The sequence below is a fragment of the Rattus norvegicus genome, chromosome 4, assembly GCF_021556685.1.
Source record: "Rattus norvegicus strain SHRSP/BbbUtx chromosome 4, alternate assembly SHRSP_T2T, whole genome shotgun sequence".
Classification (NCBI taxonomy): domain Eukaryota; kingdom Metazoa; phylum Chordata; class Mammalia; order Rodentia; family Muridae; genus Rattus; species Rattus norvegicus.
Genome location: NC_141537.1, coordinates 26,063,911 through 26,091,192, shown reverse-complemented (window position 1 = coordinate 26,091,192; position 27,282 = coordinate 26,063,911). Strand labels below are relative to the sequence as shown.

The 27,282-nt window shown below is 42.9% G+C and overlaps 1 protein-coding gene and 3 long non-coding RNA genes across 8 annotated transcripts in view; 2 read left to right on the top strand and 2 right to left on the bottom strand.

Moving 5' to 3' along the window:
- The window catches only part of Abcb1b (ATP-binding cassette, sub-family B member 1B), an 82,957-nt gene extending 72,545 nt beyond the window's left edge, over window positions 1-10,412 (top strand). For all 4 annotated transcript variants that reach the window (NM_001435558.1, NM_001435556.1, NM_001435557.1 and 1 more), the window contains 3 exon segments: window positions 4,817-5,023; window positions 7,481-7,627; window positions 9,122-10,412. In NM_001435558.1, coding sequence (NP_001422487.1) covers window positions 4,817-5,023; window positions 7,481-7,627; window positions 9,122-9,322 — 555 coding nt within the window. In that variant the 3' untranslated portion in view covers window positions 9,323-10,412.
- The window catches only part of LOC148006238 (uncharacterized), a 901,378-nt gene that overhangs the window by 134,010 nt on the left and 740,086 nt on the right, over window positions 1-27,282 (bottom strand). The window lies entirely within an intron of this gene.
- Window positions 253-7,728, bottom strand: LOC120102222 (uncharacterized). 2 transcript variants are annotated; one of them, XR_015685926.1, is made up of 6 exons: window positions 7,584-7,728; window positions 6,581-6,701; window positions 4,676-6,270; window positions 2,739-2,952; window positions 1,430-2,204; window positions 253-456 (listed from the first exon to the last, which is right to left on the bottom strand). It is a non-coding gene; the product is annotated as an uncharacterized LOC120102222 (long non-coding RNA). The 2 variants fall into 2 exon arrangements; XR_015685927.1 differs by lacking the exon at window positions 253-456 and having other exon boundaries at window positions 1,758-2,222.
- Window positions 12,199-13,657, top strand: LOC147994717 (uncharacterized). The gene is made up of 2 exons (XR_015685928.1): window positions 12,199-12,285; window positions 12,330-13,657. It is a non-coding gene; the product is annotated as an uncharacterized LOC147994717 (long non-coding RNA).

Here is a 27,282-nt window from a genome sequence, read left to right as displayed (position 1 = left end):
CCCATTTGTACTGTTGCTGCAGTCTACGACCCAGACATTGCAGGGAATTATGTCAGTGTTATAGCTGTTCCTGACCTATAAGACCAAGCTCGTTCCGGATGTTGGAGGGACTCCCATCTTCCACCCCACCACCAGCCTACTCCTGCTAAATGAGAGTTGCTGTCTGCCTCCCAAATTTTACACAGTAATGTTCACAGGTGGAATCAAGTGTGCTTCCAAAAACAGGGAGTCAGGGAAGGAGTCTCGAGCCTGTTTGTTTGTTTGTTTGTTCTAAGACTTATTTATTTATTTGTGAATTTTATGTATATGGGTACTTGCATGTACATCTGCACTCCCGGTATCAGACAGGTGTGAGATGCCATATGGGTACTCAGAATTGAACTCAGGATCTTCCGAAGAGCAGTGAGTGCTCTTAACCACTGTGCCACCATCTCTCCAGCCACTGACTTTTTGGTCCTTAATATGTAAAGGTAGACACACAAAAAATACAAAAGTAAAGATTGGTTAATTAGTACAGTGATGTCTCAAGACACTATCTAAATGCACTGAAGCTAATGTATTCTTGTTCACCCCAGGAATACCCGTTATCATCTTCTGTGAATTGTACTAGAGCCTTAAGATGCCAGCATGTGGTTCCTAGCAGCCAGCCTCCTTGCAGAAGCATCCCCAGTAGATCAATGTGTTCATTTTAGTTTCTAAGTGACCCTTAGTGACTCTGTTAGTGTTAATAGGTAACTCAAAAGTTACTTCTTACTGCTGTGGAAAATGATTGTGCAGTTGACCATCATTTGGTCTTAAGAACTGAAAAGAGGACTTGACTTAGAGGACCACACACAATCACACACACACGCACGCACGCGCGCGCGCGCGCACACACACACACACACACACACACACACACACACATGCACACGCACATACGCACACACAGTTATTCAATTTCAACTTGCCTTTTGACACAATTGCTAGGCTCTACTTATCTCCCGCCTGGAGAAGTGTGCCCTTATCAGTACTCTTAGCTCCTCACTTCCCTACCTGCCCTCAACTTTAGTTGCTCTGTTACATCGAGTCCCACCGGAACATCCCCACTGCCCGCTTGAAGAAGTGTTCTGTGGAGAGCCAAGTGTTAAGTCATATAAACTGGATTTTCTCTTGTGTGTAGAAGTTAGGTATACTATAAAAAAGAAATCAAAGTAGAAGATAAACTATTATGGGAAAAAGGGACAGTAGTAATATAGGTAATACATTTTAATAAAAAAAGAAATATTTTTCTAATTGGATAATGTATGGATTTAAATTTCAAATGTTATCCTCTTTCCTGGTTCCCCCCTTCCATCCCCTTCCCCCTGCTCCTATGAGGATGCTCCCCCTCACATCCACCCACTCTCACCTCAACACCCTGGCATTCCCCTACACTGGGGAAACAAACCTTCACAGGGCCAAGCACTTCTCCTTTTGATGCCAGACAGTGCCATCCTCTGCTACATATGTGGCTGGAGCATGGGTTTGTCCATGTGTACTCACTGGTTGGTGGTTTAGTCCCTGGGAGCTCTAGTGGGTCTGGTTGGTTGATATTATTGTTCTTTCTATGGAGTTGCAAACCCCTTCAGCTCCTTCAGTCCTTTCTCTGTCTCCTCCATTGGCGTTCCCGTGCTCAGTCTGATGGTTGGCTGAAAGCATCTTAATCTGTTTCAGTAAGGCTCTGGCAGAGCCTCTCAGGAGACATCCATGTCAGGCTCCTGTCAGCAAGCACTTCTTGGTATCAGCAATAGTGACTGGGTTTGGTGGCAACATGTGGGATGGATCCCCAGATGGGGCAGTCTCTGGACAGTCTTCCCTTCAGTCTCTGCTCCACTCTTTGTCCCTGTATTTCCTCCCGTGAGTATTTCGTTCACCTTTTTAAGAAGGACTGATGTATCCACAGTTTGGTCTTCTCCCTGAGCTTCATGTTGTTTGTGGATTGCATCTTGGGTAATTCGAGCTTTTGGGCTAATATCCACTTATCAATGAGTGCATACCATGTGTGTTTTTCTGTGATTGGGTTACCTCACTCAGGATGATATTTTCTAGTTCCATCCATTTGCCTATGAATTTCATGAAGTCATTGTTTCTAATAGCTGAGTAGTACTCCATTGTGTAGATGTACCACATTTTCTGTATCCATTCATCTGTTGAAGGACATCTGGGTTCTTTCCAGCTTCTGGCTATTATAAATAAGGCTGCTATGAACATAGTGGAGCAGAAAAGGAGTATTTCAAACGCAGTTAAAAAATAGTGATAACAAAATCTGGATACCGAAGTCTTAGATTGAGGACTCTTCCTTTCTTAGCAACTGACTTACGAGGGAGAGCTTCCTGGTTGCAGCCTGGCCTCCCTCCCACACAGAATGCTGTTGAACAGCCAGTATTTACCGGTACTTGAAAGCCCTACAGCCTGGCTTTTATTAACTTGAGTGCTCCTGGCCTTGCCTTTCTCCCTCTCCAATCTATCCCATGCACCACAGTGAGGGTGACAGTGACCCTAAGAGGTGTGAAGACAAAGGAGAGAGTACATGCATTTTGCTTATCTCAGAACCTAAAATATTTTTAGTTCTTGATGTCTTTTCTTAATTTCAGAGTACATACATTGCAAATAATCCACATGCAGCCCTCAGTTACTGCACTAGTGAGCAGTAGTTGTTGGGGGCTGTAGTAGTAGAAAGAGCTAATTACCTTGACTAGCCTTACATTATTCCTTACCAAGTTTTACTTCCCTACATAGACCTGCCCTTGGGCTTGGATCTTGTGAGCAATTTTCATGAATTCTCCAGAATTTCCAGATCTTCCATCAGACCACTGGTGTGCATCTACCACAGAAGCTGTACTTGAACGCATTTCATATTCTGGGCTTCCAAACTCGTGTTTCTTAGAGGACGGATGCTTCAACCAGCATGGCTTTAAATAGTTCCCAAACCTGTGTGTTTTACAGTTATAATTAGGGCCAAAAGTTTGATTGTATCTGGTGAAATGTACGAATTCCTCAAAACTTACAGGAACCATTCAGACTTGCCTGTGGGATAACATGTTTTGCTCCCAGGGATATAGACACAGAATAAACTTTAAGGATTATGTCTTCAGATTTCCACTTCTAAGATGCGATCCTCCCTCAATCTAGCATAGCTGTGGTCTAATATGGATTCCTTTCTTGAGTATTTGTTTTGAGACAGAGCCTTGCTCTACAGTTCACACTGGTCTAGAACTTGGCACGCAGCTGAGGATGACTCCACCTTCCAGCGGTCACCTCAACCACCTTAGCGTTGGGGTAGTAGGCTTGTGCTACCATGCCTGTCACGGGCTTTCGTGATTCTCACTGCCTATCTCCACCCTTTATTCTGGACTTTGACTTACTCAAATGTTTAGGAAGCTAGGAGAGTAGATGCCCAGAGTGGTTTCCATGGCAACAGAGCTTAGTTAGCCCCAGCAAGGTCATAGTATGCCTTCTATCCTTGTAACTGCCAGTCTCACAAGTAGAAATGCATCCCCATGGCAGAGTTCTATCCTCGCTCTGGCCAGTGCTGTCCTAGAGGCACAGCCACTCACAAGGCATGCAGAAAACATATAGGAGCCAGTTCATCCTTAGCATCATTATTTGGCTATCCAAAGCTGGGGTACTGGGGTCTTCTTTAGAAGCCATTAACAGCTCCCTCATTTGAATGCCTTTTTTTTTTCTCCCACAAATGAGATCTGTTTAGTCGGCATACCTGTATCAGAAAAGGATTTTATCAGTAAATCTATGCAGGGGCCTCCCTCGCTCCTGTGCATCTAACTCATTGGTTCTCAATCTTCCTAATGCTGTGACCCTTTAATACAGTACCTCTCATTGTGGTGACTCCCAACCACAAAATTATTTTTGTTGCTACTTCATAACTGTAATTCTGCTACTGTTATGAATTGTAATATAAATATCTGTGTTTTCCAGTGGCAACCCTTGTGAAAACATTGCTCAACCCCAACATGGTCATGATAGGTTAGAACCAGTGATGTAGGAGGAAGGTGGCCCTTTCTTTCCTACTCTTGGCTCAGTGTTGAATATACCATGAATCCTTCTATATTCTTGTCTATCTGTCCATCCTGCATCACACACACACACACACACACACACACACACACACACACACACACACACACACACACACACACTGCTGTAAGCTTTTGAGCCTTTCCAATAGCTCTCACTGTGCTAACATACAAATGACCACGGTGTAGCATACCTTCTTGGGACCACAAGAGACGGCCTGCTCTGCTTTGCCTAAGTCAGGGCCCCTTCCTCCATCTTCAAAGCTGGCAGTTGCTGGCCAAGTCTTTTCATGCCACACACCTCAGGATAGCCTGTTCCTGTCCCCTTTACACAGTTAAGAACTCCAGGAATACATGGGCTACCCCAAGACAATGGGGACAATCATTGTGTTTTTAGAGTTAGCCAATTAGTAGCATACTAATGTCTGCACATGATTCAAAATGCTACTTCAATGCCTCTTTGCCAATATATGTTCACAGTTTCGAGGGACTGGGACATGGATATTTTTGGAAGGAGGGTCAATTTTCTGCTTATTACTATGTAAATGAAAAAAACAGGGTTGAAACATGAGAAACGGGTACTTTCTTAGAGTGTACAGTTATGGTATTCTTGAACAAACCTTAAACCTCCAAGGTAAAGTGAGCAAGACTTCTTTCCTCTCGTGGCAGCCCCAGTTGTAAAGTATGAAGTAATGGTGGTGATTTTTGCTAAATCTGAATGATACTGGTCCTGAAGCTGATCCGTGAACCCTTGCTTTCAGTTTCTAGATGGCAAAGAAATAAAACAACTCAACGTCCAGTGGCTCCGCGCCCACCTGGGCATTGTGTCCCAGGAGCCCATCCTGTTTGACTGCAGCATCACCGAGAACATCGCCTACGGAGACAACAGCCGTGTCGTGTCTCATGAGGAGATCGTGAGGGCCGCCAGGGAGGCCAACATCCACCAGTTCATCGACTCACTGCCTGAGGTATGTCTCTCTCTGGATTAGGATGACCAAAGAAAAGTTAGCAGCCAAAACATATCCACATGTATACACAGATCCGGCCACATCTCCCCTGTCTGCAAGGTGTTAAGTTTACCTGATCCTGTGAGTCCTGGGGAGGCAGGAACAAAGTGTCACATTTATTCAGGAACTGTCTAGGAGGAGGCCTGCTATGGATCTATAGCTTCCAGACTGGAGGCCCCACCCCTTCAGGGAGATAATCCCCTTCCTTCAAGTCTGAGCGAAGGTCCAGGATATCTGTGTCTCCTGGAGCAGCCCTGTCCATCTATCCCCATTCTTCATTTTCCTTTCATCCACCGCTTTGCAGCTCCTTTTACAAGCATCAAACCTCATTCTGGACTTACTCCAGGCTGACAGCTGGATTGATGCCAGATACAGGCCTCTCTAATTAGGGCTGAGTCATTGAGAAGACCGTGGTATTGTACAGTGTCTTACCATTGTGTTTTGTGGGCCCCAGGCTGTACTTATGAAGTTGGTTATTAAAATGTTCCCTAGGTTATTGTCCTGTGGACATCCTCTCATTCCTCCAATGAGTTTGATAAATAGGACTTCTGGCCCTCTGTTAACCTCTTTTAGTTATTTTAATTTTATTGTTTTTATCTTGCGTACCCGGTTGTTTTACCTGCATGTGTGCCTGTATACCACGTTCAGGCCTGGTGTGTAGAGAAGCCAGAAGGCTTCGGATATCATGGGATGGGAGTTATAGACAGTTGTAAGCTACCATGTATGTATGTTCTGGAAATTTATCTGGGTCCTCTAAAGAGCAGCCAGTACTTTTAACTACTGAGCTATCTCTCCAGCCCCAAGTCTTACCCAAATACTATACTTTCTTCCATTATTACCAGTTAAGTTACCATTACATGACAGGACCTCTGTAGAATAAGATTTGATGGCCCCAAACCCGCATGGAAGCTGACGCCTTGCAGGCAAGGATGGGGCGAACAGTGGCCCTATCTCTTCCCAAGGTATCCCTTGCCGTGTGGTCCTTCCACAGGTAACTGCTCCTCCTGAGCACATGACCTGGAAGGAGATCTGTCCCCTTGCCCTACTCAGTGTAGTCCAGCCATGGGTGGTTGACTTTTGAGGTTGGACGACTCAAAGTACAAGCCTACAGACCCCTTTACTAATGAGATTCGCCGCTTGTCAAAGTCTGAATCTTCGCCTTAGAAGTTGGTAGAAAAACAGATTTTTCAGTCTCTAGATTAGCTCTTCTGAAGGAGAAAAAAAAGAGAACAAAAACATGTCAGTCAAGCCCAGAAATTTGATATTTAAGTCCCAGATGACAGAATAGAAGACACAGCAGAGTAAACATCTTCCACGGGACCTGCTTTTCTGGACTCCTGATCCATCTCTCTGTCACTAAGCCCCATGGTCTAAGCATCTGCTTCTGGGTGGTTAGTCCTAGACCCCACCTTACTCTGCTGCAGCCTGTGTCCTCCTCCCACCTACAGAGTTAATAGCACCATCTTCTCTGCTCCCTAAAGGTCACCGATCACTGTGGTCTGGTAGCCCTGCACTCACCCGAGGCAGGACACGTCAATGTGCTGGATGCTGGGGCAGCAGTCGCTCAGGAGCCTGTTTCAAGCATCTTTCCATCCCCACCACAGATGCAGGCCTTGTTCTGCCCACCATAGAACTGGAACTGCCAAACAAAATAAATAAAAATGGCACCCTTATAGAGAACATGACTTTCACAGTCAAAGTCACATGAATCAGAGCTGTATGTGTGACTAATTCTAACCTGCCACAGGCTTGCAAATAACAAGGTAGTGAGTTTTCCGGTTACACATGCTGTAGCATCCTCTCCTGCTTTCTGATGTTATGCCATCTTTTGGCCCGTGACTTTGTCATTGTATATAATAATTTGTTACAGTTCTCTGCTGTTGAGATGATAGGGAAATGATTTTTTAAAAACTCTAGACTTGCATAAAGAACGGTCTGTTTTAAGCTTGGTGGAATTCCTTGACACATTAAAATAGTTTAAATGTAAATAGACATACAGAGAGAGGGGGGGGGGGATTTCCTAAGGATTTCTTTGCCGGATTTAATCATGCAGAGGGTGTCACCTGCTGGTGACAAGATGTTTCTGTTTTTGTGTGCAGCTGTTTCAATCATTTCCTTTCTCCTACCAAATATAAAAAGCCAGGAAATGGAAGATAATGGACTTGCCATATTCTTGAACAGAGAAAGCTGGGTTTATTTACACTAAAGCATATAATTTTCGAGCCCAAATATCTGTTTTCAAAAAAAAGAACCATTAAGCCTCCCAATTAGAACCTTTTCCTGATTTGTTTAGCTTCCCGGAAGCCTATTTTCAGCCTCCGAGACTAAATTTATCTAATTATCCTATTTGCAGTGATCGAACTGTGTTTGCAGTTTGCCGTCAGCTCTATCTTCCTAACAACCAACTTCCGTTCACAGAAATACAACACCAGAGTGGGAGACAAAGGGACTCAGCTGTCGGGCGGGCAGAAGCAGCGCATCGCCATCGCGCGCGCCCTCGTCAGACAGCCTCACATCTTACTTCTGGATGAAGCGACATCAGCTCTGGATACGGAGAGTGAAAAGGTGAGGACTTAAGTCGGGCTCTTTCTCTGCCTTAGTAGAGGACACTGCTCCAGACAGCTGTTGCTCATGGTGGCTCCCAATGGAGCTTAAACATGTCTGCCGCTGGCACTTAGGAGACCTCCAGTGATGAGAGGCAGATTAGTCATGAACCCCGTGTTTTCCTCGGTGCTCCACCCACAGTCCGCATGCTGGCGTCAGTCTGCTCCTGCAGGCAACAGCTCTGTAGCCTGTGAGGAGCTGAAGGTGAGATGGTCGGAGTCTGACAGTGCCCTAAGAGGGCCACTGCTGCTGCCTTCCAGCTTGAGAAAGGGATGAGCTATCTGAAAGGCAGATAGATGGTCAAGAGATGTTTTCTGCCTGCTGTGATGGCTTTGTCTGGTGCCCCAGCTTCCTGTGTTATGTGGCAAGGCACAACGAGTGTTTTTAAATGGTTGGGTATTTACTGCCCTTACCTTAATATTAGATACCTTCTATCTCAGATCTAATCTAAACTCACTCTTTTTCTGTCCTGATGTGGTAGACCCCTTAGTCTCTAAAGTTTATGTTATAGTTCACTTATACCACTGGTTTTTTTAAACTGTTTGTTAATTTTTTTTATTGTACAAAATAAGGACTTTGTTAAATTTTATACATTTTTAATCATTTACTTTGTTCATATTTACATCCTGATTACCTTCCTCCATCCATCATCCCACCAAATGGTTCCCTTTCTATTTTCACACTAAAGATAGATGTATTTTATATGTAAAGCGTATCTAGCTATTGTCACACCAGAAAGAAAACAAACAATATTATGTTTTCCTCACACCTTGCTATCCTCTGTTCTTCTCCTCTTCTCCCTTTGAACCTTTACAAGCACCACAGAATCTCCCTTCTACCTTAATATCATATATACTATATACCTTTAAATAGAAATTCCATGTATGAGAAAACAAGTGGCATTGGTCTTTCTGGGTCTGCTTTATGTCTTTTAACATGCTATCTCCAATCCCACTTTCCTTCAGATGGCAGCATTTAATTCTCCCTTATGGCAGAATAAAGCTTTGTCGTGTACGTGTTCCACATTTTCCTTGTTCATCCATCTGTTCTTGTGCATCTAGCCTGGCTCCCTAGGGTAGTTTATAAACAACACATAAACTCAGATATGCTAATAGCTACGGTGGTGAGTCGGAACCTTTAGGGACATGCCCAGGTGCAGGTATGAGTATGTTTCTGTCTTTGCTGTGAGGATCTCCCACGCTGATTTCCACAGTGAATGTCCCAGTTCTCACTCCTGCCAGCTCCCTAGAGGTTCTCCCTCCTCACCCCTGCCAGCACAGGCTGTTCTTCGTTCACGTGGTACCAGGCATTCTGGGTTCCATAAGATAGAATCCTCGTAGTTTTTACAACACAACTGAAGGACAGACTGGGAAAATCCTGGGTCTGGTTATGGAGGGGGATCTGTGGGAAGAGGGCCGTTTCCATCATTAACTCTTTGGTGCGACTGTGAAACAGGTCGTCCAGGAAGCGCTGGACAAAGCCAGGGAAGGCCGCACCTGCATTGTGATCGCGCACCGCCTGTCCACCATCCAGAACGCAGACTTGATCGTGGTGATTCAGAACGGCCAGGTCAAGGAGCACGGCACCCACCAGCAGCTGCTGGCCCAGAAAGGCATCTATTTCTCGATGGTTCAGGCTGGAGCAAAGCGCTCATGAGCTGGGAGTATTTGAGGTGCTAAGTATTTCTAATATTGGTGTTCAAACATGGCACGTAACCAAAGTTAAAAGGTTAAAAGCACTGTTAAAGGTAATTTCATCAAGACGAGAAGCCTTCAGAGACTTCATAATTAAATGAACCGAAATTGAAAAAAAAATCATTAAACAGGGCCACATTTTTTAATTGTATTATGTGATTCAAGAGAACATATAGTTTTTTTTAAAAAGAAATGTGTAGTTTTGTTTCAGTTTTTTTAATTTCTACCCTATTCCCTTAAATGATCATAAAGGCTGTAAAAAGCACTATTTTTTTAAATTGCCTATAAAAATTAAATTTTCATATAATTGGAGTCATCTGTTGAACATCTGAATTTATCTATTCTTCCAAGTAGAGTGCCATAAATAATTTCAGCTTTCAGGAAAAGTGGGTTTTAAGAACCTCTCGATTTTTTTTTTTTTTTTTTGTGGGATGGTTAAGCAATTTAAGTAATTTCCGTTGGGATGCCTTTCCGCACAAAGCCACTGTATAGCTGCTTCTCGGACTTGCCCACTGAACTCCACATCGCCATTACTGGCTGCTTGCAAACCCAGCATCCAGTTAGTGGGAAGTGAAATGAGGTTCAGTTATGAAGTATACATTGCTCACATGCACCTTAAATGTGTTGTATTGCTCTACAAAAGAGCCCTTCAGGGATCCCAATGCTTTTATAAGTTTATAAGTTTAATTACTCCTTGATTCCCCATTGTTTCTAGTACTTGGTCTCTTCCAAAGCTGGCCTACCTGACTAGAGATGTTTAAAATATGCACGATTCTCAACCCATCATGATACAAACAAGAGAACATCTCAAAAAGCTTAACCCTGACACAGTAAATGGGAGTGAGGATCACAAGCTCCGGGGACATATTTATTAGGGTAAATGTTATCCTCGATACATAAAATGCTCGTAAAAAGAAATCAAGGTGGGGCTGGAGAGATGGCTCAGTGGTTGGGAGCACTGACTACTCTTCCAGAGGTCCTGAGTTCAAATCCCAGCAACCACATGTTGGCTCACAACCATCTGTAGTAAGATCTGATGTCCTTTTCTGGTGTGTCTGAGGACAGCTACAGTGTACTCATATATGATAAATAAACAAATCTTTTTTAAAAAAAAAGAAATCTATGAGCAAATGCTATATGATCAAGCCATTCCCAACAAGAATTGCATGACAAAAAATGTGCAAATTTCAATAATAAAAAAAATATACTGGTTAAGCCTGGTTTACATAGCAAGTTCCAGGATAGCCAGGGCTACGCAGAGAAACCATGTGTTAAAAAACAAAACAAAACAAAAGTTTAGTGACTTCCTGATAAAGAGGGTATATTTATTGTGATACTTGTTTACTTAAATGCTAACATAGCAGGTGTTTTAAGTGAGCACATGCTTCAAGATAGCAATGTCAATTCTTGAAATTTAGTTAAGATTGCCTATAATATCAAAAAGTGTACAGCTTTAATGTTAACAATAGTTGAGCATTACGGCACGTACCTGTAATTCTAGGACTCCAGGCGCTGAGGCAGGAGGATCTTGAGTTGAAGGCCACCCCTGCTGCAAAGCAAGTCTCAAGCCAGTCTAGGATACAATAAAACTGTGCCTTAAAGAAACAGAAATCAAATCTATTTATCTTAACGTAAGAGAGTTTCTTTAAAATGAAATAAAAAGCGTTAATGCTTTCATTGCAGTCACCAATTAGAATAGCGTGTAATCTTTTACAAAGCTAAGCTGGACAGCAGGCCAGATGGCCAAATGAGAACCTAGAACTTGCCTTGCCTCCACAGAGAAGCAGTCCGTAGCTGCATTCTGGCGTGAGTGGTACTGGTCAGAGTGAAGGTGGCAGCAAGGGAGAACCAGGAAGCTGCACAACCCAGAGACCTAGGGTAGAAACCCAGGGAGTAGGAGAAAACATGCCAACAAATTGTGATCCTTGATCCCCAGCCGAGGCCCCACATCAGGCAAGAGAGTGCGTAGCAAAGACCCAGAGACCCCATAGTAGTAGATACCAGCACCTTCTCCAAGGTCAGGAGGGACAGGTTTGTAGCCCAGTTCTGGGAGTCTATACTGTGATTTCTCCAGGTTAGTCAGATTAGCACCAAGGGGCCCCCAAACAGGCCCTGAAACATAAAATAAGAGGTGGCCACCAACAGCTCAGGACTCCCACAGCAAGATAAAGGGATACTTGGGGACAGTCGACAAAAGAAGACAAAGAGCATTAGGTGGCAAGGGCGGACCAGCTTCAGGAATTCTGCATTAGGGGAAGGAGCTCAGACTGCTGACACCCCAACCCTAGTCAATTGTTTTCAACTTTAGGAGTCCTTAAATCCCTATAAATCTTATATATTAATTTACAACAGACTGAATTCTGAGTAAAATGGGCTTCCAAGATAAGCCTGTCCCTCTCCTGGAAGTGTCTGCCCTGGGGAGGCAAAATGAAGGGACAGGGAGAGGAGGGGAGAGGAGGCCTGATTGGATCAAGGCCATTGCTTCTCGGCTGAGCCCACTCTCCAGGGAGTGGATTCCTGTATTTTACAGAACCTAAAGATGGAAGAGAGAACAGGCAAATAAAACAGAAACTCTCTTCTCTTGGTTATGCATCCAGGAGCACAGTAGGTCCCCAAGTTGACATGATAAGTATTAGGGTTCCTGGTTCGATCCCGGGTTTCAGCACCAGTATTAGGTTTTCGAATTTCGGTCCGTGCAGGGACAGAACACATCCCACCACCACGGTTCCATGTGGAGAGGTTTAATGAGAGAAGAGTAGAAGAGCGGAAAGGCGGCCGGCCAATGGGAAAGGCGGCCGGCCAATGGGGACGTGGAGGGGGTAGGATGGGGAAGGGGGCAAGAGCAGCGAACAAAGAGTAAGAGAGAAGTAAGAGAGGGTAAGAGAGAGCAAGCAGCCCCCTTTCACAGGGTCAGGCCAGCTGGCTGTTGCTAGGCAACTGTGGGGCGGAGCATACCTGGCTGCTGCCAGGTAGCTGTGGGGGTGGAGCTTAGACAGAATACCAACAACAAGGTATTAGAATAGCAGCAGCTTCTTAGCAGAATTATTACAGGCCAAGAGAATACGGAATAAAAGTAAAACCCCAAGACAAGCCAATGCCAAGAGAGTTCATCACCTCCAGAGGAGCCTTACAAAATACACCTGAAAGAACACCTGGGAGCTACTTAAACCAGGGAAGGGAGCATAAGTCTCAAACTCTAGCCATCAGAAGATGGAGGCCAGAGCATCATCAATTCCTGACCACCCCACCTCCCAAGCTACATAGTAGGATCCAGTGTCAATGAGAGAGGAAGAGAGGGGAGCGAAAGAAATATAAGGGATGAAAATTCTGTAAATCAAAAGAATGGCAAACACTTTTTTATTGTCTCATCCATTACATGGCCCACAGAATTAACTAAGCAGGAGTAAACCTTTTTAGGTCATTTCTAAATGAATGTAATGGACTAAATTGTTAGAAGTAAAAGACACAGATCAGTTCAATAAAGAAAAAAAGAAAAGTGTTCCCTAAGTGAAAGGGTGTACAAAGATATCTATACACATAATCATCAAAAGCACCCTGGGCTAGGTACATTTGTACAAAGCAGACATAAAGACAGAACTGCAAGGGACAGGAGGGTCACGAGGTAACACTCCAAGGGCCACATGATGAGATATGACAACTTAAAATGATGTTCACCTCATATAGCAATATAAGGCAAACATTATTAGCTATGTAAAGACAGAGGAGCTCTAAGAAACAATAATGAGTCTTCAACACCTGTTTTACTGGCCACATCAAACCAAACCAAAAAGGAAAAAATGGCCAAGAAACTTTGTAGCTACACTGTAGACCAGCAGAATCTGAAAGCTGTTTACAGAACTGTTCACCAAACAGCTGCAGAATAAACCTTTCGTCAGCACATGGGACATTTTCCAGAGTATTTCTTATACTATGCAACAAAACAAACCTCAATAAACTTTAGCAAAATGAAGTAAGAACAATTACCACCATTAAACGCAACCAGAAATCAGCAGAAGACGCCGTAGAAAATACAAATGCATGGAGACCTCACAATACTCTACCGAATGAAAAACACTGTTTAAAATTATTCCACCAAATAGGAATAGACACCCAACAACCCAAAGCATCTGGTATAAACAGAAGCAGCATAAGGGGCCACTTGGGGGCTGCGGATACCAATCAGTGGTGAAAGAACTCCTATAGTGTGTTTGAGTCCCTGACCCAAAGCCAAATACTGCAAAATGGGGGAGAAGAGGGGCAAAAGCAGTGAACACTATCCCACAATGCAATCCAAGAACCTGAAAAACAAGGAGACACAAAGTTAGTAGAGTGGAGCAAAGACCAGAGAATAAGCAAAGGAGATAAAAAGAGCACAGCTTCCTCAAATACAGCAAAAGGCTAAAAAATACATATACTACACTATATACTATACTATATTAGAATATTACAATATATTATTATTTATTATTATGTACTATATCATTATATAGTATTGTCATATATGTTATATGTCATTAAGAATATTATGTATGATGCATATGTAATATGTCATATTATATGTGATTATATTATATAATATGTATATTATATGTCATTATATATCACACTATATATTATATATCATGTGATATAATATATAGTGTGATATATAATGACATATATGTAATATAATATATCATGTATTATACATCACATATCATATATGATATATATTAAACAAGTTGGACATGATGGAGGAAAGATAAAGACTTGTTGAGATGGTGCTGTGACTGACAGAGCTGAGGTACTCCATTAGAAAAAGAACTTGTTTACATGAACACAGGTATTCAAGGCGTGGCCCTGTGACAGCTATTCATGGTTGTCAACTACATTTTGGAATTAACTAAAAAGTCAAGTCACTAAGCACACCTGTAGGGTATTTTTAGTTAATTGGATCATAAGGTAGGAAGACTTACCTTATATCCCAATCGCTCAAGGTGGGAAGAACTATCCTAAATCTGGGCCACACCTTCTCATGGCAGCCTACATAGAGGACAAGGAAGGGAAAGACCTCTGCTCTCTGCATGCTTGCTTCTGCTCTTGCTTCACCGACACTGGGGATTGCTTCTTCAGGGTTCCAGAGTGTAGTGAATACCAACTGATACAACCAGCCTTGTTGACTGAACAAGTACTGGATTCTTGAACTTTCTATTGGGAGAAAGCCATTTTTGGACTAGCTGGACCATAGCCTGTAAGTCACTCTAATAAATCTACTTTCTGTATCCATATATGGATTCATTCTGTAAGTTTTGTTTGTCTAAAGAACCCTGACTGATACAGGCTTTCAGGACACCCACGAAATACAGGCGGGTTCATCTGGTGAGTATATTCCTTTTCTAGCCTGGGCTTGATTTCTGTTGTTCCATTTCAAAAGTTATCCAGTGAGGCAGGACTCTGAACAGCGGCGGCCCTCTGTTTGACTCACCAGCATCAGCCTCTGAAGTTCCAGCCAATTCGAGCTTCAACCTGTTCTGATATACAAAGCACCCATTTATCTTCAGATCCCATAGCAAGTCCTTTTATAAAAATCCAGTTTTGCTTACTCAGCTCAGAACCCTGGTGCTCCAGGTTAGCAGACCTTTGAAAGGGAGGATCACTTTACAGCACTGTGCTACCGAGGTTGGCAACCCCCTGAGCATACAGCAAAGGGGCAGGAAGTACCAAACTCTGGTCCTGTTTGTCTCTGCCCTTGTGTCAGGTTTCCTGGAAATTAACACAAGATAGAGCAACAGTATTCTTAGCTAAAGCCTTATAATTCTGCCTACACACACACACACACACACACACACAGAGAGAGAGAGAGAGAGAGAGAGAGAGAGAGAGAGAGAGAGAGAGAGAGAGAAGAAGAAGAAGAGAGGGGGCAGACAGACAAATAGACAGAGACAGAATGACACAGAGGGACAAGGAGACAGTTCATCAAAACCAAGTTAGAACAAGTGGGGATGGGGAGAGGAGGGAGGATGGGAGAAGGAGGAGGTGAGAGCTCCAGGCAGAGGAAATCACACCTGAAGGAGCATTTGAAGATCAAGACCGAGACCCATGGCTAGAGTGTGCTGAGCAAGACTCAACATGGGTTGAGATGCCCTGGCACATAAACAGGGACCATCTTAACCCTGCAAGCCCTACCCAACAACATGGCAATTAGAGTTATTTTCAATTGAAGACAAGATCCCAAGCTATGATGACGATCCTGGCTCTCTAAACCAAACCCCCTTCCTATGAGAAGAAACCAAAGTCCTATGAAGTGGTTACATGGCTTGAACCTATAGAGTCCTTGGTACTCAGCCAGCATCGCATGCCAGCGGTGTGAACAGGCCTGTCACGTACTCAGGAAGCTGCAGCCTCAGTTGGTGTCTGCCCACAGGTTTCTGAGACAAGAACTGAATCTAGCCAGTCCGTAGAACTACAAGTGGTCAGAAACACCAAGCAAGTCAAGCCATGGGATAACCAGAGCCAGTACGGTTCTGCATACCATTAAACTCAACTTTCCTGATCATCAAAAGAAATCCTGTGACTGTAGGATCCTGACAGGTGGCTCTTGTGTACTGTGCCTGATAACTCTACCAACACTGCCCAACACTGCACACAGCGAAAGTCCTCAGTACAAATATTTGTTGAATGAAACAAAATGACGTGCTGTTCTGGGAGGAGAAAAAGCATTTAGACAAATGATCGTATTGGGACACTTCCACAATGACATTACTATGTCCCACTTGGAATGTCAAACACTAAGGTGAAAGACCTCTCTGTCCTTGGAGAAATTAGAATAGCAAAGAGAAACCTCTGCTTGCGGACAAAGATAAATGATGAAATGTTTTCGCCTGGACTCTTTCAAAAGAGCCTGTGTGGAGTCTAAGTGACCTTTGAGTTGAAACCTGAGAGTTTTTCCCTTTCTCTGTGAGCAACCAGATTTAAATATTTCCCTCTCATTGATTGCTGCTTTGTGGTAGACAACATCTAGGCTCTAAAGTCAGAGAAGCCCGAGTTTCTGTCTAGGCCAGTAGTTTTTGGCTCATGGTTTCTTGGACAAGGTACTTATTTCTCAAAGACCGTATTTCTCCACTGGCTAATAATGATGGTGATGGTGGTGATGATGATGATGATGATGGTGGTGGTGGTAGTGGTGGTGGTGATTTCTTTCACCAGTTGCTTTACTAAATTGCTTAGGTACTAAATATAATAAAAGCACTTAGGATAATGATCAGTTATGTAGAACACAAGAAAAATAAAATGTTGACTCCTTTTTAGCCCGCAATTTTCTTCATCTTCAAAAACACTGCTATCTTGGATGAAAGTAAGATTTTATTTGGTATTGATTGTTTTAGATGCCTTCTAGAATGCAAGTTGGAAGCACAATAATAAGAGAAGGGGCTCTCCTCTCAAGACTCAGTGTTGTGTTGGCGCCATGATGGCAAGCCTTTGGGGAGAAGTGGAGTGCCGAGATGAGGAACCACATTTGGAGTGCTCAAAGGGTTGCAAAGCTTCCCACGTAACCCATATCCGAGCTACTCTTCAGTGACTGGATAAATTAATTACACACATCCACTCAGTGGGCTAATAAGGAGCACTGGAACGTAACGAGTCATGGAAAAATAAGGGGGAAACCAAAATGCAAACCAAGAGAAAGAAGCCAGCCTGAGACAGTGCACATAGTAGGTTTCTCATATGTGACATCCTGGGTAAGGCAAAGCCATGCACATTATAAGACCACAGGGGCCAGGTATGAACAGAAAGGGAAGCTGAATAGAAAAGACATCAAAGATTTTATTTTTAGGGCAATGAGATTATTCTGTAAGAAACTGTAGTAGTCATGGTAGACTTGCTCAGATTCACAGAACGTACAGTACCAAGAGTGATTCACTACTGAAAAAGCACTGTAAAGTGTAGGCTGAAGATGGTTTTCCATAGCTGTTCTCCAATTGTAACAAATATTTCTCTCTGGTGGGAAAATCTTTAAAATTATTACTATTATTATTATTATATTATTTTCTTGTGTGTGTGTGGGGGGGGTAAGCATGCCGCAGAACCAGTGTGGAGATCAGAAGGCAACTTTCCAGAGAATTTATAGGAAACCTCTGTGCCTTTTTTCTATTTTGTTTTATAAATCTGAAACTACTCTAAAAAGACTATAGCATACTAAATAAATAATAAAATGGAAAGGCTTTATGGACATCTAAGGTTATATTCATCAGATAGACAGTGGAGGGCTGGGGGCAGGAGATTCTGGGCAGAGGTCAAACCATTTAATTTAGGGAGGTGGGGACAAGGGAGTTAGAGAGAGCACAACTCCTCCTCCTCTTTAATTGGGAGCTTGAAAAAGAATGACAATTGTCTGTCTTAGGACTATTTTTTTTGATATATTTAAGCCACTTCACAGTGGCCACGTCCTTGTTCAGAATTTGATATGAAAATGTTTGCCTTCCTGGAAGAGCTCATTGTCACTCCTCAACTGTGTCCACAGCAAAACATCCTGTTTAGGGGAAGGAAGGGCCTGAGAGGAGTGGGGAAGGGGAATAAATGGGGACTCAGGGGGAACATGATCAGACTGTCACAAATACTAGCTTTAAAATGTCCTTACGAATTCGGTACTGTGTACAGTGGATATATTTGTCTACATATCTATATGTCTATATATCTATATATCTCTATATATCAATCACATGAGCCATAGGAAGTACACACTCACACCCTCAGCTTGATCTCTGGGGGATGAATCACATTTTTGTTAGGCACAGGGTCAATGTAAGCATGACTGGGAAAAAATCTTGGTCAGCATGGGCAATGACCCCATTACCCCTGCTCTTTATAGTTTAAACAGATGACTCATGCAGAACCCATGGATTTTTCCATGTTGTTTTGAGAACATACCAGTTTCAACCAAGCTGTGGATGATACTACCTGCGTGTCTGAAAATCCCCGTAGCTGCAATAGTCAACTGCATTAGGCTGAAACATTTGGTGTCAGGGAGCCCAGATTCGTGAACAGAGACACAACCTGGAGAGACGGGCCAAATGGAGATGATCAGAAAAAAAGTAGAAAAGCAAACTTTAATTTTGAATCTAAAAATAATTGTGTGTGTGTGTGTGTGTGTGTGTTGCACACACAGCAAAGCACACATATAGAGATTAGAGGATAACTTGTAAGAGTAAGTTCTCTCCTTCCACCTTCTGACTTCTGGGGACTGAACTCAGAACCTCGGGCTGAATGATAATATCACAGGCCTAGAAAAGACACTTTAAAGATTTCCTCTGGTACGAGTACTGAAAAAAGTGTTTAAATATATGAGGAGCTAGATACAGCACACTGATGTTTTTCATTAGTTTGCATTTATGCATTAGTCTTTTGCATATACTTAATTCTGAAAGAGATCATTAAAACCTTTATGGGGGCGGGGGACACTGGGAATTGAAACCAAGGTCTCCATTATGGTAGGCAAGGGATCTACCATGGAGCTACCTCCCCATCCTATACCATACACCAGCCGATAGGAGGCCCTGACACATATACAGCAGAGGACTCCCTGGTCTGGCCTCAGTGAGAGAAAGATGCACCTAAGACCCTCCAGAGACTTGAGGCCCCAGCAACTGGGGAGGGCTGCTGGAGTAGGGATGGAGAGTGGGGGTGGGGACAGCCTCTTGCAGATGGGGGTGGGGTAGCCGTTGGGGGAGGAATGGCGTGGGGATCAGTGGTGGTGGTTGTGGTGGTGGTGGTGGTGGTGATGGTGGTGGTGGTGTTGGTGGGGTTGTTGGACCAGGAGGGAGATGAAGACTGTGAAAAAGGATTAAAGAATAAAAGAAAATTCAAAAAAGAAAAGAAAGAACTTAGTCCACAAACTTAAACTATGCATTTGTAGATGATGAAATAATTTTGAAACATTTCAATTCAGAATAACTGCTGTATTTACCATGTAACTGTCCACTGTCGTGACTAAAGAAACAGAATATGGGCCGCGTCTACATTCGTGTTTACTGCTTTTTCCCTAAAAACAAAACAATGGCTTGTTGTATAAAAGCCCCCATGGAATGCCATTTTCCCTTCCTTCTGAAAACAGGCTCAGCTCTGAAGGTTAAAAAGGGTGTGCACACATCTGTGGGGTTTGTCCTTATTTGTGCATTCCTAGGAGCACATTAGGCTGTTTGGAAAATTGGTGGCTTTTCTTAACCACAGTTTTATTAATGTTCATATACATGGTAGAGATTAATTTAGAAATAAAAGTTTAACATTTTTTGAATGATGATTATAATTATCAAAATTATATTCTTTCTGGGTTCTTTAATTTAAATCAAAAGCATGCCCTTCTAATATGAAGATGCCATAAGCATAAAAATTAAATAAAAATGTATTGGGAAAAATTTCATGTTGAGACTGTAACTGAATTGCCTGAGCAGACTTCCAACTTGCGGTTCATCTTCTTCGGTAGCTGGGATTCCAGGCATGCTAGCTGAATGATTATCTTTTTCAGTAAATATGGATGAAAATGAAATTAAATTTATTAATTAATACAGATAATTAAATTTCAGTGCAATTTAAGTTCTTGAACGTTGTATTTACACTACATACCAGTACTGCAGTCCAAGGCTAAGATCATAAATTGACTTTAAAACTTGCTCACATTAGATCCCAAAGGGCATAGGAACCCCACAGGAAGACCAACAGAGTCAACTAACCTGGACCCTTTGGGTTCTCAGAGTCTGAACCACCAACCAAAAACACACACCGGTTGATCCTAGGCTTCCCCATTCATATGTAGCAGATATGCAGTTTGACCTTCATGTAGGTCCTCAACAAACAGAATGGGGGCTATCCCAAAAGCTGTTGCCTGTATGTGGGTTATATTCGACTAGTTAGGCTGCCGTACCCAGGAGACCTCCAACCTGCTCAGGGCAGGATGGGGAAAGAATTGTTCGAGAAAGTGACCAGGAGGAGGCCAATAAGCAGGATGTAAAGTAAGTAAGTAAAATAAATAAATAAATAAATAAATAAATAAATAAATAAATAAATAAATAAATAAATTGTCTACATAGAGATCTCTTCATGCTCTGTATACCTCCCTAAGTTTCAGTTTGTGTTTTAGTTTCCTTGTCTAGTTCCTATTCTGTGGTTGTTTTCACTTACTGAGGGCTGAGCCTGCATCTCAACTGTTCTCTTCTCCTGCCTTCTCAATACTCAACCCTTCCTTGGGTACAGAAAGCAACGTATAAATTATGAGTGGACACTGACAGTCAGGAAAGGGTCAGGGACTTGCCAGTTTCCTGATTCCTCTATGTGAGACATGTGCCACATAACTTCTGTTTAGCCTCCCTGTCTAGTCTCCACCCTTCTCATCACGCTACTCTCCACCCCAAGTGGTTAACTTCCCTGAGTTCAGCTGAATGAGAACCCAAGAGACGGGTGGGCATTATGGCCCTTCTCAAGGCAGTACTGACTTAAGACAGCTTCTAGTAACTGCCGCCCACCCCGAAACTTGTCTGGAGAGACAATACCCCTGTTCAGAACTTTGTGTGGCCTTTAAGATAGTTCACTAACTATTATGGAGTTCCTACTCGTGCCTGTGTTTTGTCTTTTTGATTGTGAATACTTCTGTCATGGAACCATGCTGGAATGACCAAACTTGGGTATGACATTTTTCCTTCCAGAGACCCTGACTGAAACAGTTTAACTATTGCAATAACAACAAAAATCCATACGTCTTAGGCCTGGAAGATGGCTCAGTGGGTAAGCACTGAGCAAGTATGAGGGCCTGAACTTGAATGCACAGAAGCCACGTGGAAGCCGTATACAGAGTAGGAACATCTATAATCACTGCACTCCTGTGAGAAAACGAGAATAGAAACAGACGAGGATAGGTCACTCCTCGGCAGGACTGTATTTTGTCTGAGTAAAATCTGAATTTTAAAGTAATGGACTAATTAACTTGGAGGAAGACATTTTAAGCCTGCAGAACATTTAGGATACAGTATGGATTTTTCTGGTTCCTTTTAGGCAGTTTTACTATAAGAATAATGGGTAAAAGGCAGGACAGAATGACTTGAAAAAATAAAGATACAGTTTGGCCAGAAGAATGAGTCTATTTAGAGGTGAGGATAAATACAACTGACTATTAAAGAAATAGGCTCCATTAAAAAGAAATCAAGTATTTTGCACTGAGAAAATAGGGAAGATGTGTTAAGGGCATCTCATGAATCAATTAGCTATCAACCACAATATGATCATGGGGGTGGGGGAGTGGGGATCTTCAATCTGAAGACTTCGCTTTGAGAAAAGAGCTCTCTACAGAGTCTGGACATATCGATTCTCTTGAAAAGTCTTTCCTGTGCTCAGCTGCTTAGCCATTCAAGGCAGACAGGATCTGATGGAGCCTTGGTATTGTCCACATGATTCTGGTTGTGTGAGCATGAAGAGTTATGGGGTTGGAGAGGCTTCCTCTTTGATTTCCAAGGAAACGCCAAGCGATCATGTAATGTGTGGCTGGGTCTAATACTTCAGACAGCCTCTGAGGGGCCTGTGTGTGTGAAGCTCAGTCTACGATGGTGACTCCAGGATCCGGGAAGTGCTATGAACACAGATTGTTTATAAAAGAAAGCCACAGATGGTGAGCAGAGTCCAGGAGAGAAGCCTCCAGAACGGGGTTTCCCTAGCTTGTTGGAGCTCAAAATTAAGGCTGCTGGATATACAGTAATAGAATTTAATATTTAACATTATGGGCTTCTGTCTTGTTTTAGTTTCATCCATTTTTGCTTTTCTGCCATTCTTCAGTTTTGGGGGCTGGGGATGTTTATTCTATTCCACCATACACCGTAAATATATAGTTTCCCTTTAATTTTACCTTGGCTCATGGCTAAGACTTTCTCTTGAGGCTCAGCAGTCTTTGAATTTGGACTTTGAACTGCTAAGACTATAAGTTCTCTTGGAAATGGATCAAATGAATTTTGTATTATTAGGCAGCTATGAGTGTTTTGGAGGCTATGGACAGACTATTTTGGTTTGAATAATTAAATGTACCTACAGCTCATGTGTTTAACACTTGTTCCCCAGCTGGTGAGGCTGACCTGGAAAAGGCACTCCTTTAAAGATTATACCTGGACCCGGACCCCTTCCTTTCCCTCCTGCTTTCCATCCACTATAAGGTAAAGAAGTCATTCTGCACCACAAGGTTCTGCCCAAGTGCTTGGGGCCAAGCCACCAACTGAACCCTCCCATACCATGAGCAAAATTAATCACTCTATCCCCCACCTTAAAAAATTCAGTAATAAATTCTGGGGAAATAAAGCAGGCCTGTTATTTTCTATCTGTTCTGCTGAATACAACTAAAATTACTGAATGATACATCTGGGGAAAAAATGAGGAAAATTCTGAAAACTGGAGATAGTACAGCAGACTGACCAAAGGTCTTGGGACTCAAAGAACAGCACTCGGTATTGAGTTCCTGATTTGTTGAGTTCCTGATTTGTTAAGTTCCTGATTTGTTTCCTAGTTTCCTCATTGGTTCTAGCTGAAGGAGGAAAGACTCCGGAAATGACAACAAGCAGAGACAAAAGCCCCTCCCCTAGAGCCAAAGGACCTAGAAGGCGAGCACTTTGAGAAATGAGTTCCCCACAGCTCCTTGGTGGCTCGCAGAGCTCCACCTTTCTATGGTGGAGCACAGACGCTGGCAGGAGTGTGTGGCAAAGCAAAACCACTTATGTAACAAGTCATAGAGCAAAGAAAAAGAGGAAGGAACTGTAGCCCCACAGTCCCCCTTCAAAATGTCCTCTAATGATCTGGGTTCCACCCCTTAAAGATTCTAGCATTTCTCCAGAGTGCACCTCTGGGGACCAGGCCTTTAACACATAGACATTTATGGAGCATGCCAGACCCAATCTTTAGCAGCCTGGAAAGCAAAATACTGGGATGTTGTTGTAAAATTATAAAATGGGGCTGACTTTCACCCCCACTAGATCCAGCACCGCAGTGCTCCAAGATATCTGGTAGACATCTTGCCAGAAACACACATCCCAACTCCACAGCAGCCCAGTGTCTCTAGCTGCCACACACTTTCTTACACTTAAATCGCTACATGAAAGAAACACAACACAATAACTCTGATCCAACTGATAAGATATAATTGCCCACCTAAACATACAAAGTCCCATACACATCCATCCCTTAAGAATATTCATAACAACCTGTAAAGGCACAGCGTGGAATCCTAACGTCAGCCTCTCTGCAGCTTCTCTGCCTTCTCCTCCAGTCTCCTGTCCTTTCCGTTCCAGTCTTCTTCTCTTCCCTCAAAGTTTTCTCCCACCCATCCTTCCTTCTTGTCCAATGACAGGCCTCATTCTATCTTGTACCTGCCTCATCTATATGACATCATCCCATACCGGGAGAAAAGCAACACAGAGCTTATCATCAAAAGTCAATGTGCTCTAGAATCCAATCTAAGCCACCTTCTTCAGAAAAAGCTATTACTGTTGTATTTGACAATACTTTGGCAAATTTAGAATGTAAATCGGTAAATATAGTATGCTTTCTGTTGACCTTTGCTTATATGACATTCTTATTTGTAATACTGATTTAACCTACACACACACACACACACACACACACACACACACACACACACACACACACACCCTTAGCTTTATGCTAAGGGACCTTTCATAAAAGAAAATCATGCTTTCTTGCTGGTAGTAGCCTTCTCCGTCGATCCTGAAGGACAAGTTGGAGTCATGTGACTGGAGGTAGAGCCCCCAACTCCATTTTCCAATTGTATAAAATTAACTTACTCTTTGGGTGTCCCTGTCTTCCCACTCCAGGCAGAAAATAGTAGCTCTTTGTGTGTGTGTGTGTGTGTGTTTTTAAACATGCTTTTCATTTTGAGATTCAGAAGAGATTATATACATGTGTGTGGTTGTTCTATAAGATGTCATTTAAACCTGGAAGGTTTTTGTACGGGAGTGACAACCTCGTTTTCTTTCTATCTTTACACTATAACCCTTGTAAGGAAGGAGCATGTGTGGGGTTGCTGGATATCTCCACGAATGAAATAGAAAATTACCTTTGCTCATAGGAGTTTTACACACTATGGAGATAATGATAGCCAGAAGTCTAATAAATTCATAGTTGTCTTTTAGGAAGCAAGTGATGCTGTACAGAAATCAAACCGAGAAGGCAGACCCGAGGCCTAAGGACTATGGAACTCAGCTTCTTTGTGGAAACAGGGCTGCTGTCATTGCAAAGATGATAACTGAGACTACACTCAGAAGAGGTGAAAGTGGATCCATGTGACCACTGGGAAACGAGTTTGAGGCGAAGGGAACTAGAATGTCTACTGCCTCTTCGATTTGAGCAAAATCCAAAATGCGAGTGTAGGTAGGGCAGAGTTTGGCAAAGAAAGGAAAAGAAAATGAGGTCAGAATGGCTAGGGAGAGGGCAGAGCAATGAGGGTTACCACTGCAGAACTGGGCCAAGTCAGAGTCCTGAGGGGCGGAGCAACACGCTGCAAATCGGACCCTTCTTTGGAAAGAGGAAAGAGGAAGAGAAGGGGCAGAGACCAAAGCAGAGGAACAATTAAGCTCTCATATTAATTTAGTCAAAAGATGGTAGTGACTTGTGTAGCAGTAGCAGAACTGGACACATGGAGTAGGGTTCAGATTTGGAAAATTAAAGGAAAATACATGAAAGGAAAATCAACATAATTCCAGACTGACTGATTATGGAATATTGAAGAAATAGAAGTATATAAGGCGAATCTGTGTTAACAACTAGAAAACCAGAACTACCAGTGTAGGGGCAAGGATCTGACAATAAGGTCTAGTTCTCTAATTGGTTCTTGATTTTTGTCAATAAAGGACACTGGGAGCCTATTGCTGGGTGAAAGGTATAGGTGGGACTTCCTGGTCCCAGAAGGAAAAGGCAGAGGCAGGGTTTTCTTCCAGGAAAAGCGGCGCTGCACTCATGTAAGGCCTTGGAGACAGCTAGAGCCAACAGCCTCTGCTATAGGCATGTGGCCTAGGGTATGGAGGAGAGATGGAGATAATTAATTTATGAGGACATACATTACCAGGCAGAAGATTCTACACCCAGCGATTGTGCCTAGCTGGCAAGTTTTAAAATAATAAAGCGATCTCTGTGGTTTTTATCCTCAAATTCAAAGGTCTCAGGTGAGGCTGATAACTTGACCCCTCCTGGGGGAAGGATCTCCTGAAAGGGCTGGTGGAGTGGTCAACTCCCTGGTCAGTGCTGGTGGCTTGGGGGAGCTAAGCTGGGAAGAACAAAAGGTCTCCGGAGGGACTGGTAGCTCGGTCACAGCTCCTGGGCAAAGGTGATAGAGCGTTTTTAAAATTACAAGCAACATACCAGCCTAGGAGGAGGGGCCTGTTGGAGTGGCCAGCTTGAAGGGCAGATCAGGAATCAAGTGATCATATTAGATTTGAGATGGCACGAAACATTCAGTACAATCATCCAGGATGTCTTGAAAATAAAAGGTAGGATTTGGGAAAAGATCTATGTAAAAATAAAACCAAGAGGCTGTTGGATATGAATGATATTTAAAGCTGTGAGACTGATATGACAAAAAAATACATATAAGGATGGGGAGACTCAAACATTAAGAAGTGAGCTTTGGAACACCTCATGCAACTTGAGAAATTAACGAAAGACCACCTCTACCACCTCACCCCATACCCAGACTCCCCACATCCTCCTCCACAAGCTAGCTTGGTGAGTAACCCTACATTCCAATCTTCACTTATCCACAGCCTGTCACACACCTGGTCCCACAGCCAGTGCCCCAATCTACTCTGGCCACCTGTCTTAGAACATTCTACAAGGTTCAGATCCCTGTGCTCCAGCAGAGATGACTACAGAAAACTGCTAGCAATCAGAATGCAGAGTTGTGGAGTCCCAATGGATACGCCCACAAAACACTCCTGCACCTAAGGCTCAGAGGCCATTGCTGAAGTGGGGGCAGAAAGACCATAAGAGTCATGGAATTTGCTACGAGATTGTGTCTCCTAGTATAACATCAGAAATACCAATAAAGCCTCACCAATGTGACTGCCCAAAGGTGAGCTGAAGAAGGAGGACATCAGTGAGAAATGCTAAACTAGACAGAGAAAAGCCCATGAGACGTCAACACTACACCAAGAACTGCATATATTTAGGTATACATATATACATAATCGGCCATGATTTTGAAGGAGAGAGAGAGGAGAGGTATAGGAGAGGGATGAAAGGGAAGGGAGAGATGGCATAATCATTACAATCTCAAAAATAAAACAAAATGAAAGACTGACAATAAAAAAGGAAAGCACCTGGCAATACAAGAAATGGGTCTTATCCTGAAATCCGGGAAAGTGAATTAGGAAGAGAAGGTGATCATGTTATCAAATACTTGAGTTTCTCAATTAAAATAGACTAAAGTAGTGATTCTAGACCTTCCTAATGCTGTGACCCTCTAATATGATCCTCAATGTTGTGGTGACCCTCCCCCAACTGTAAAATTATTTCGTTGCAACTTCATAACTGTGATTTTTGCTACTATTATAAATCCGAATGTAAACATCTGATATATAGTATGTCTGATGTGTGTGAGACATTCCAAGGGGTCGCAACCCACAGGTTGAGAACCACTGGACTAAGGCCTTTCGATTTAGCAACGTGGAGGTTATCAGTGACCCTGTTGAGAGCAGCTTCGTTGGTGTTAAAGGGTCAAATTCCTGTTTAGATTGGATCTAAGAAAGAACAAGAGGACAGGAAATAGAGGTCAATGGCACATCTCTTTCAAGAAGTCTACCTTCAAAGAGGAGAGAACTATCGCAGTAGCTTGGGAGGGAAGAAGCCAACGGAGTCCTTCAGGAAGGAAGAAATGTGGACGCTTGTTAGGAGAAATGGGGTGCAGGG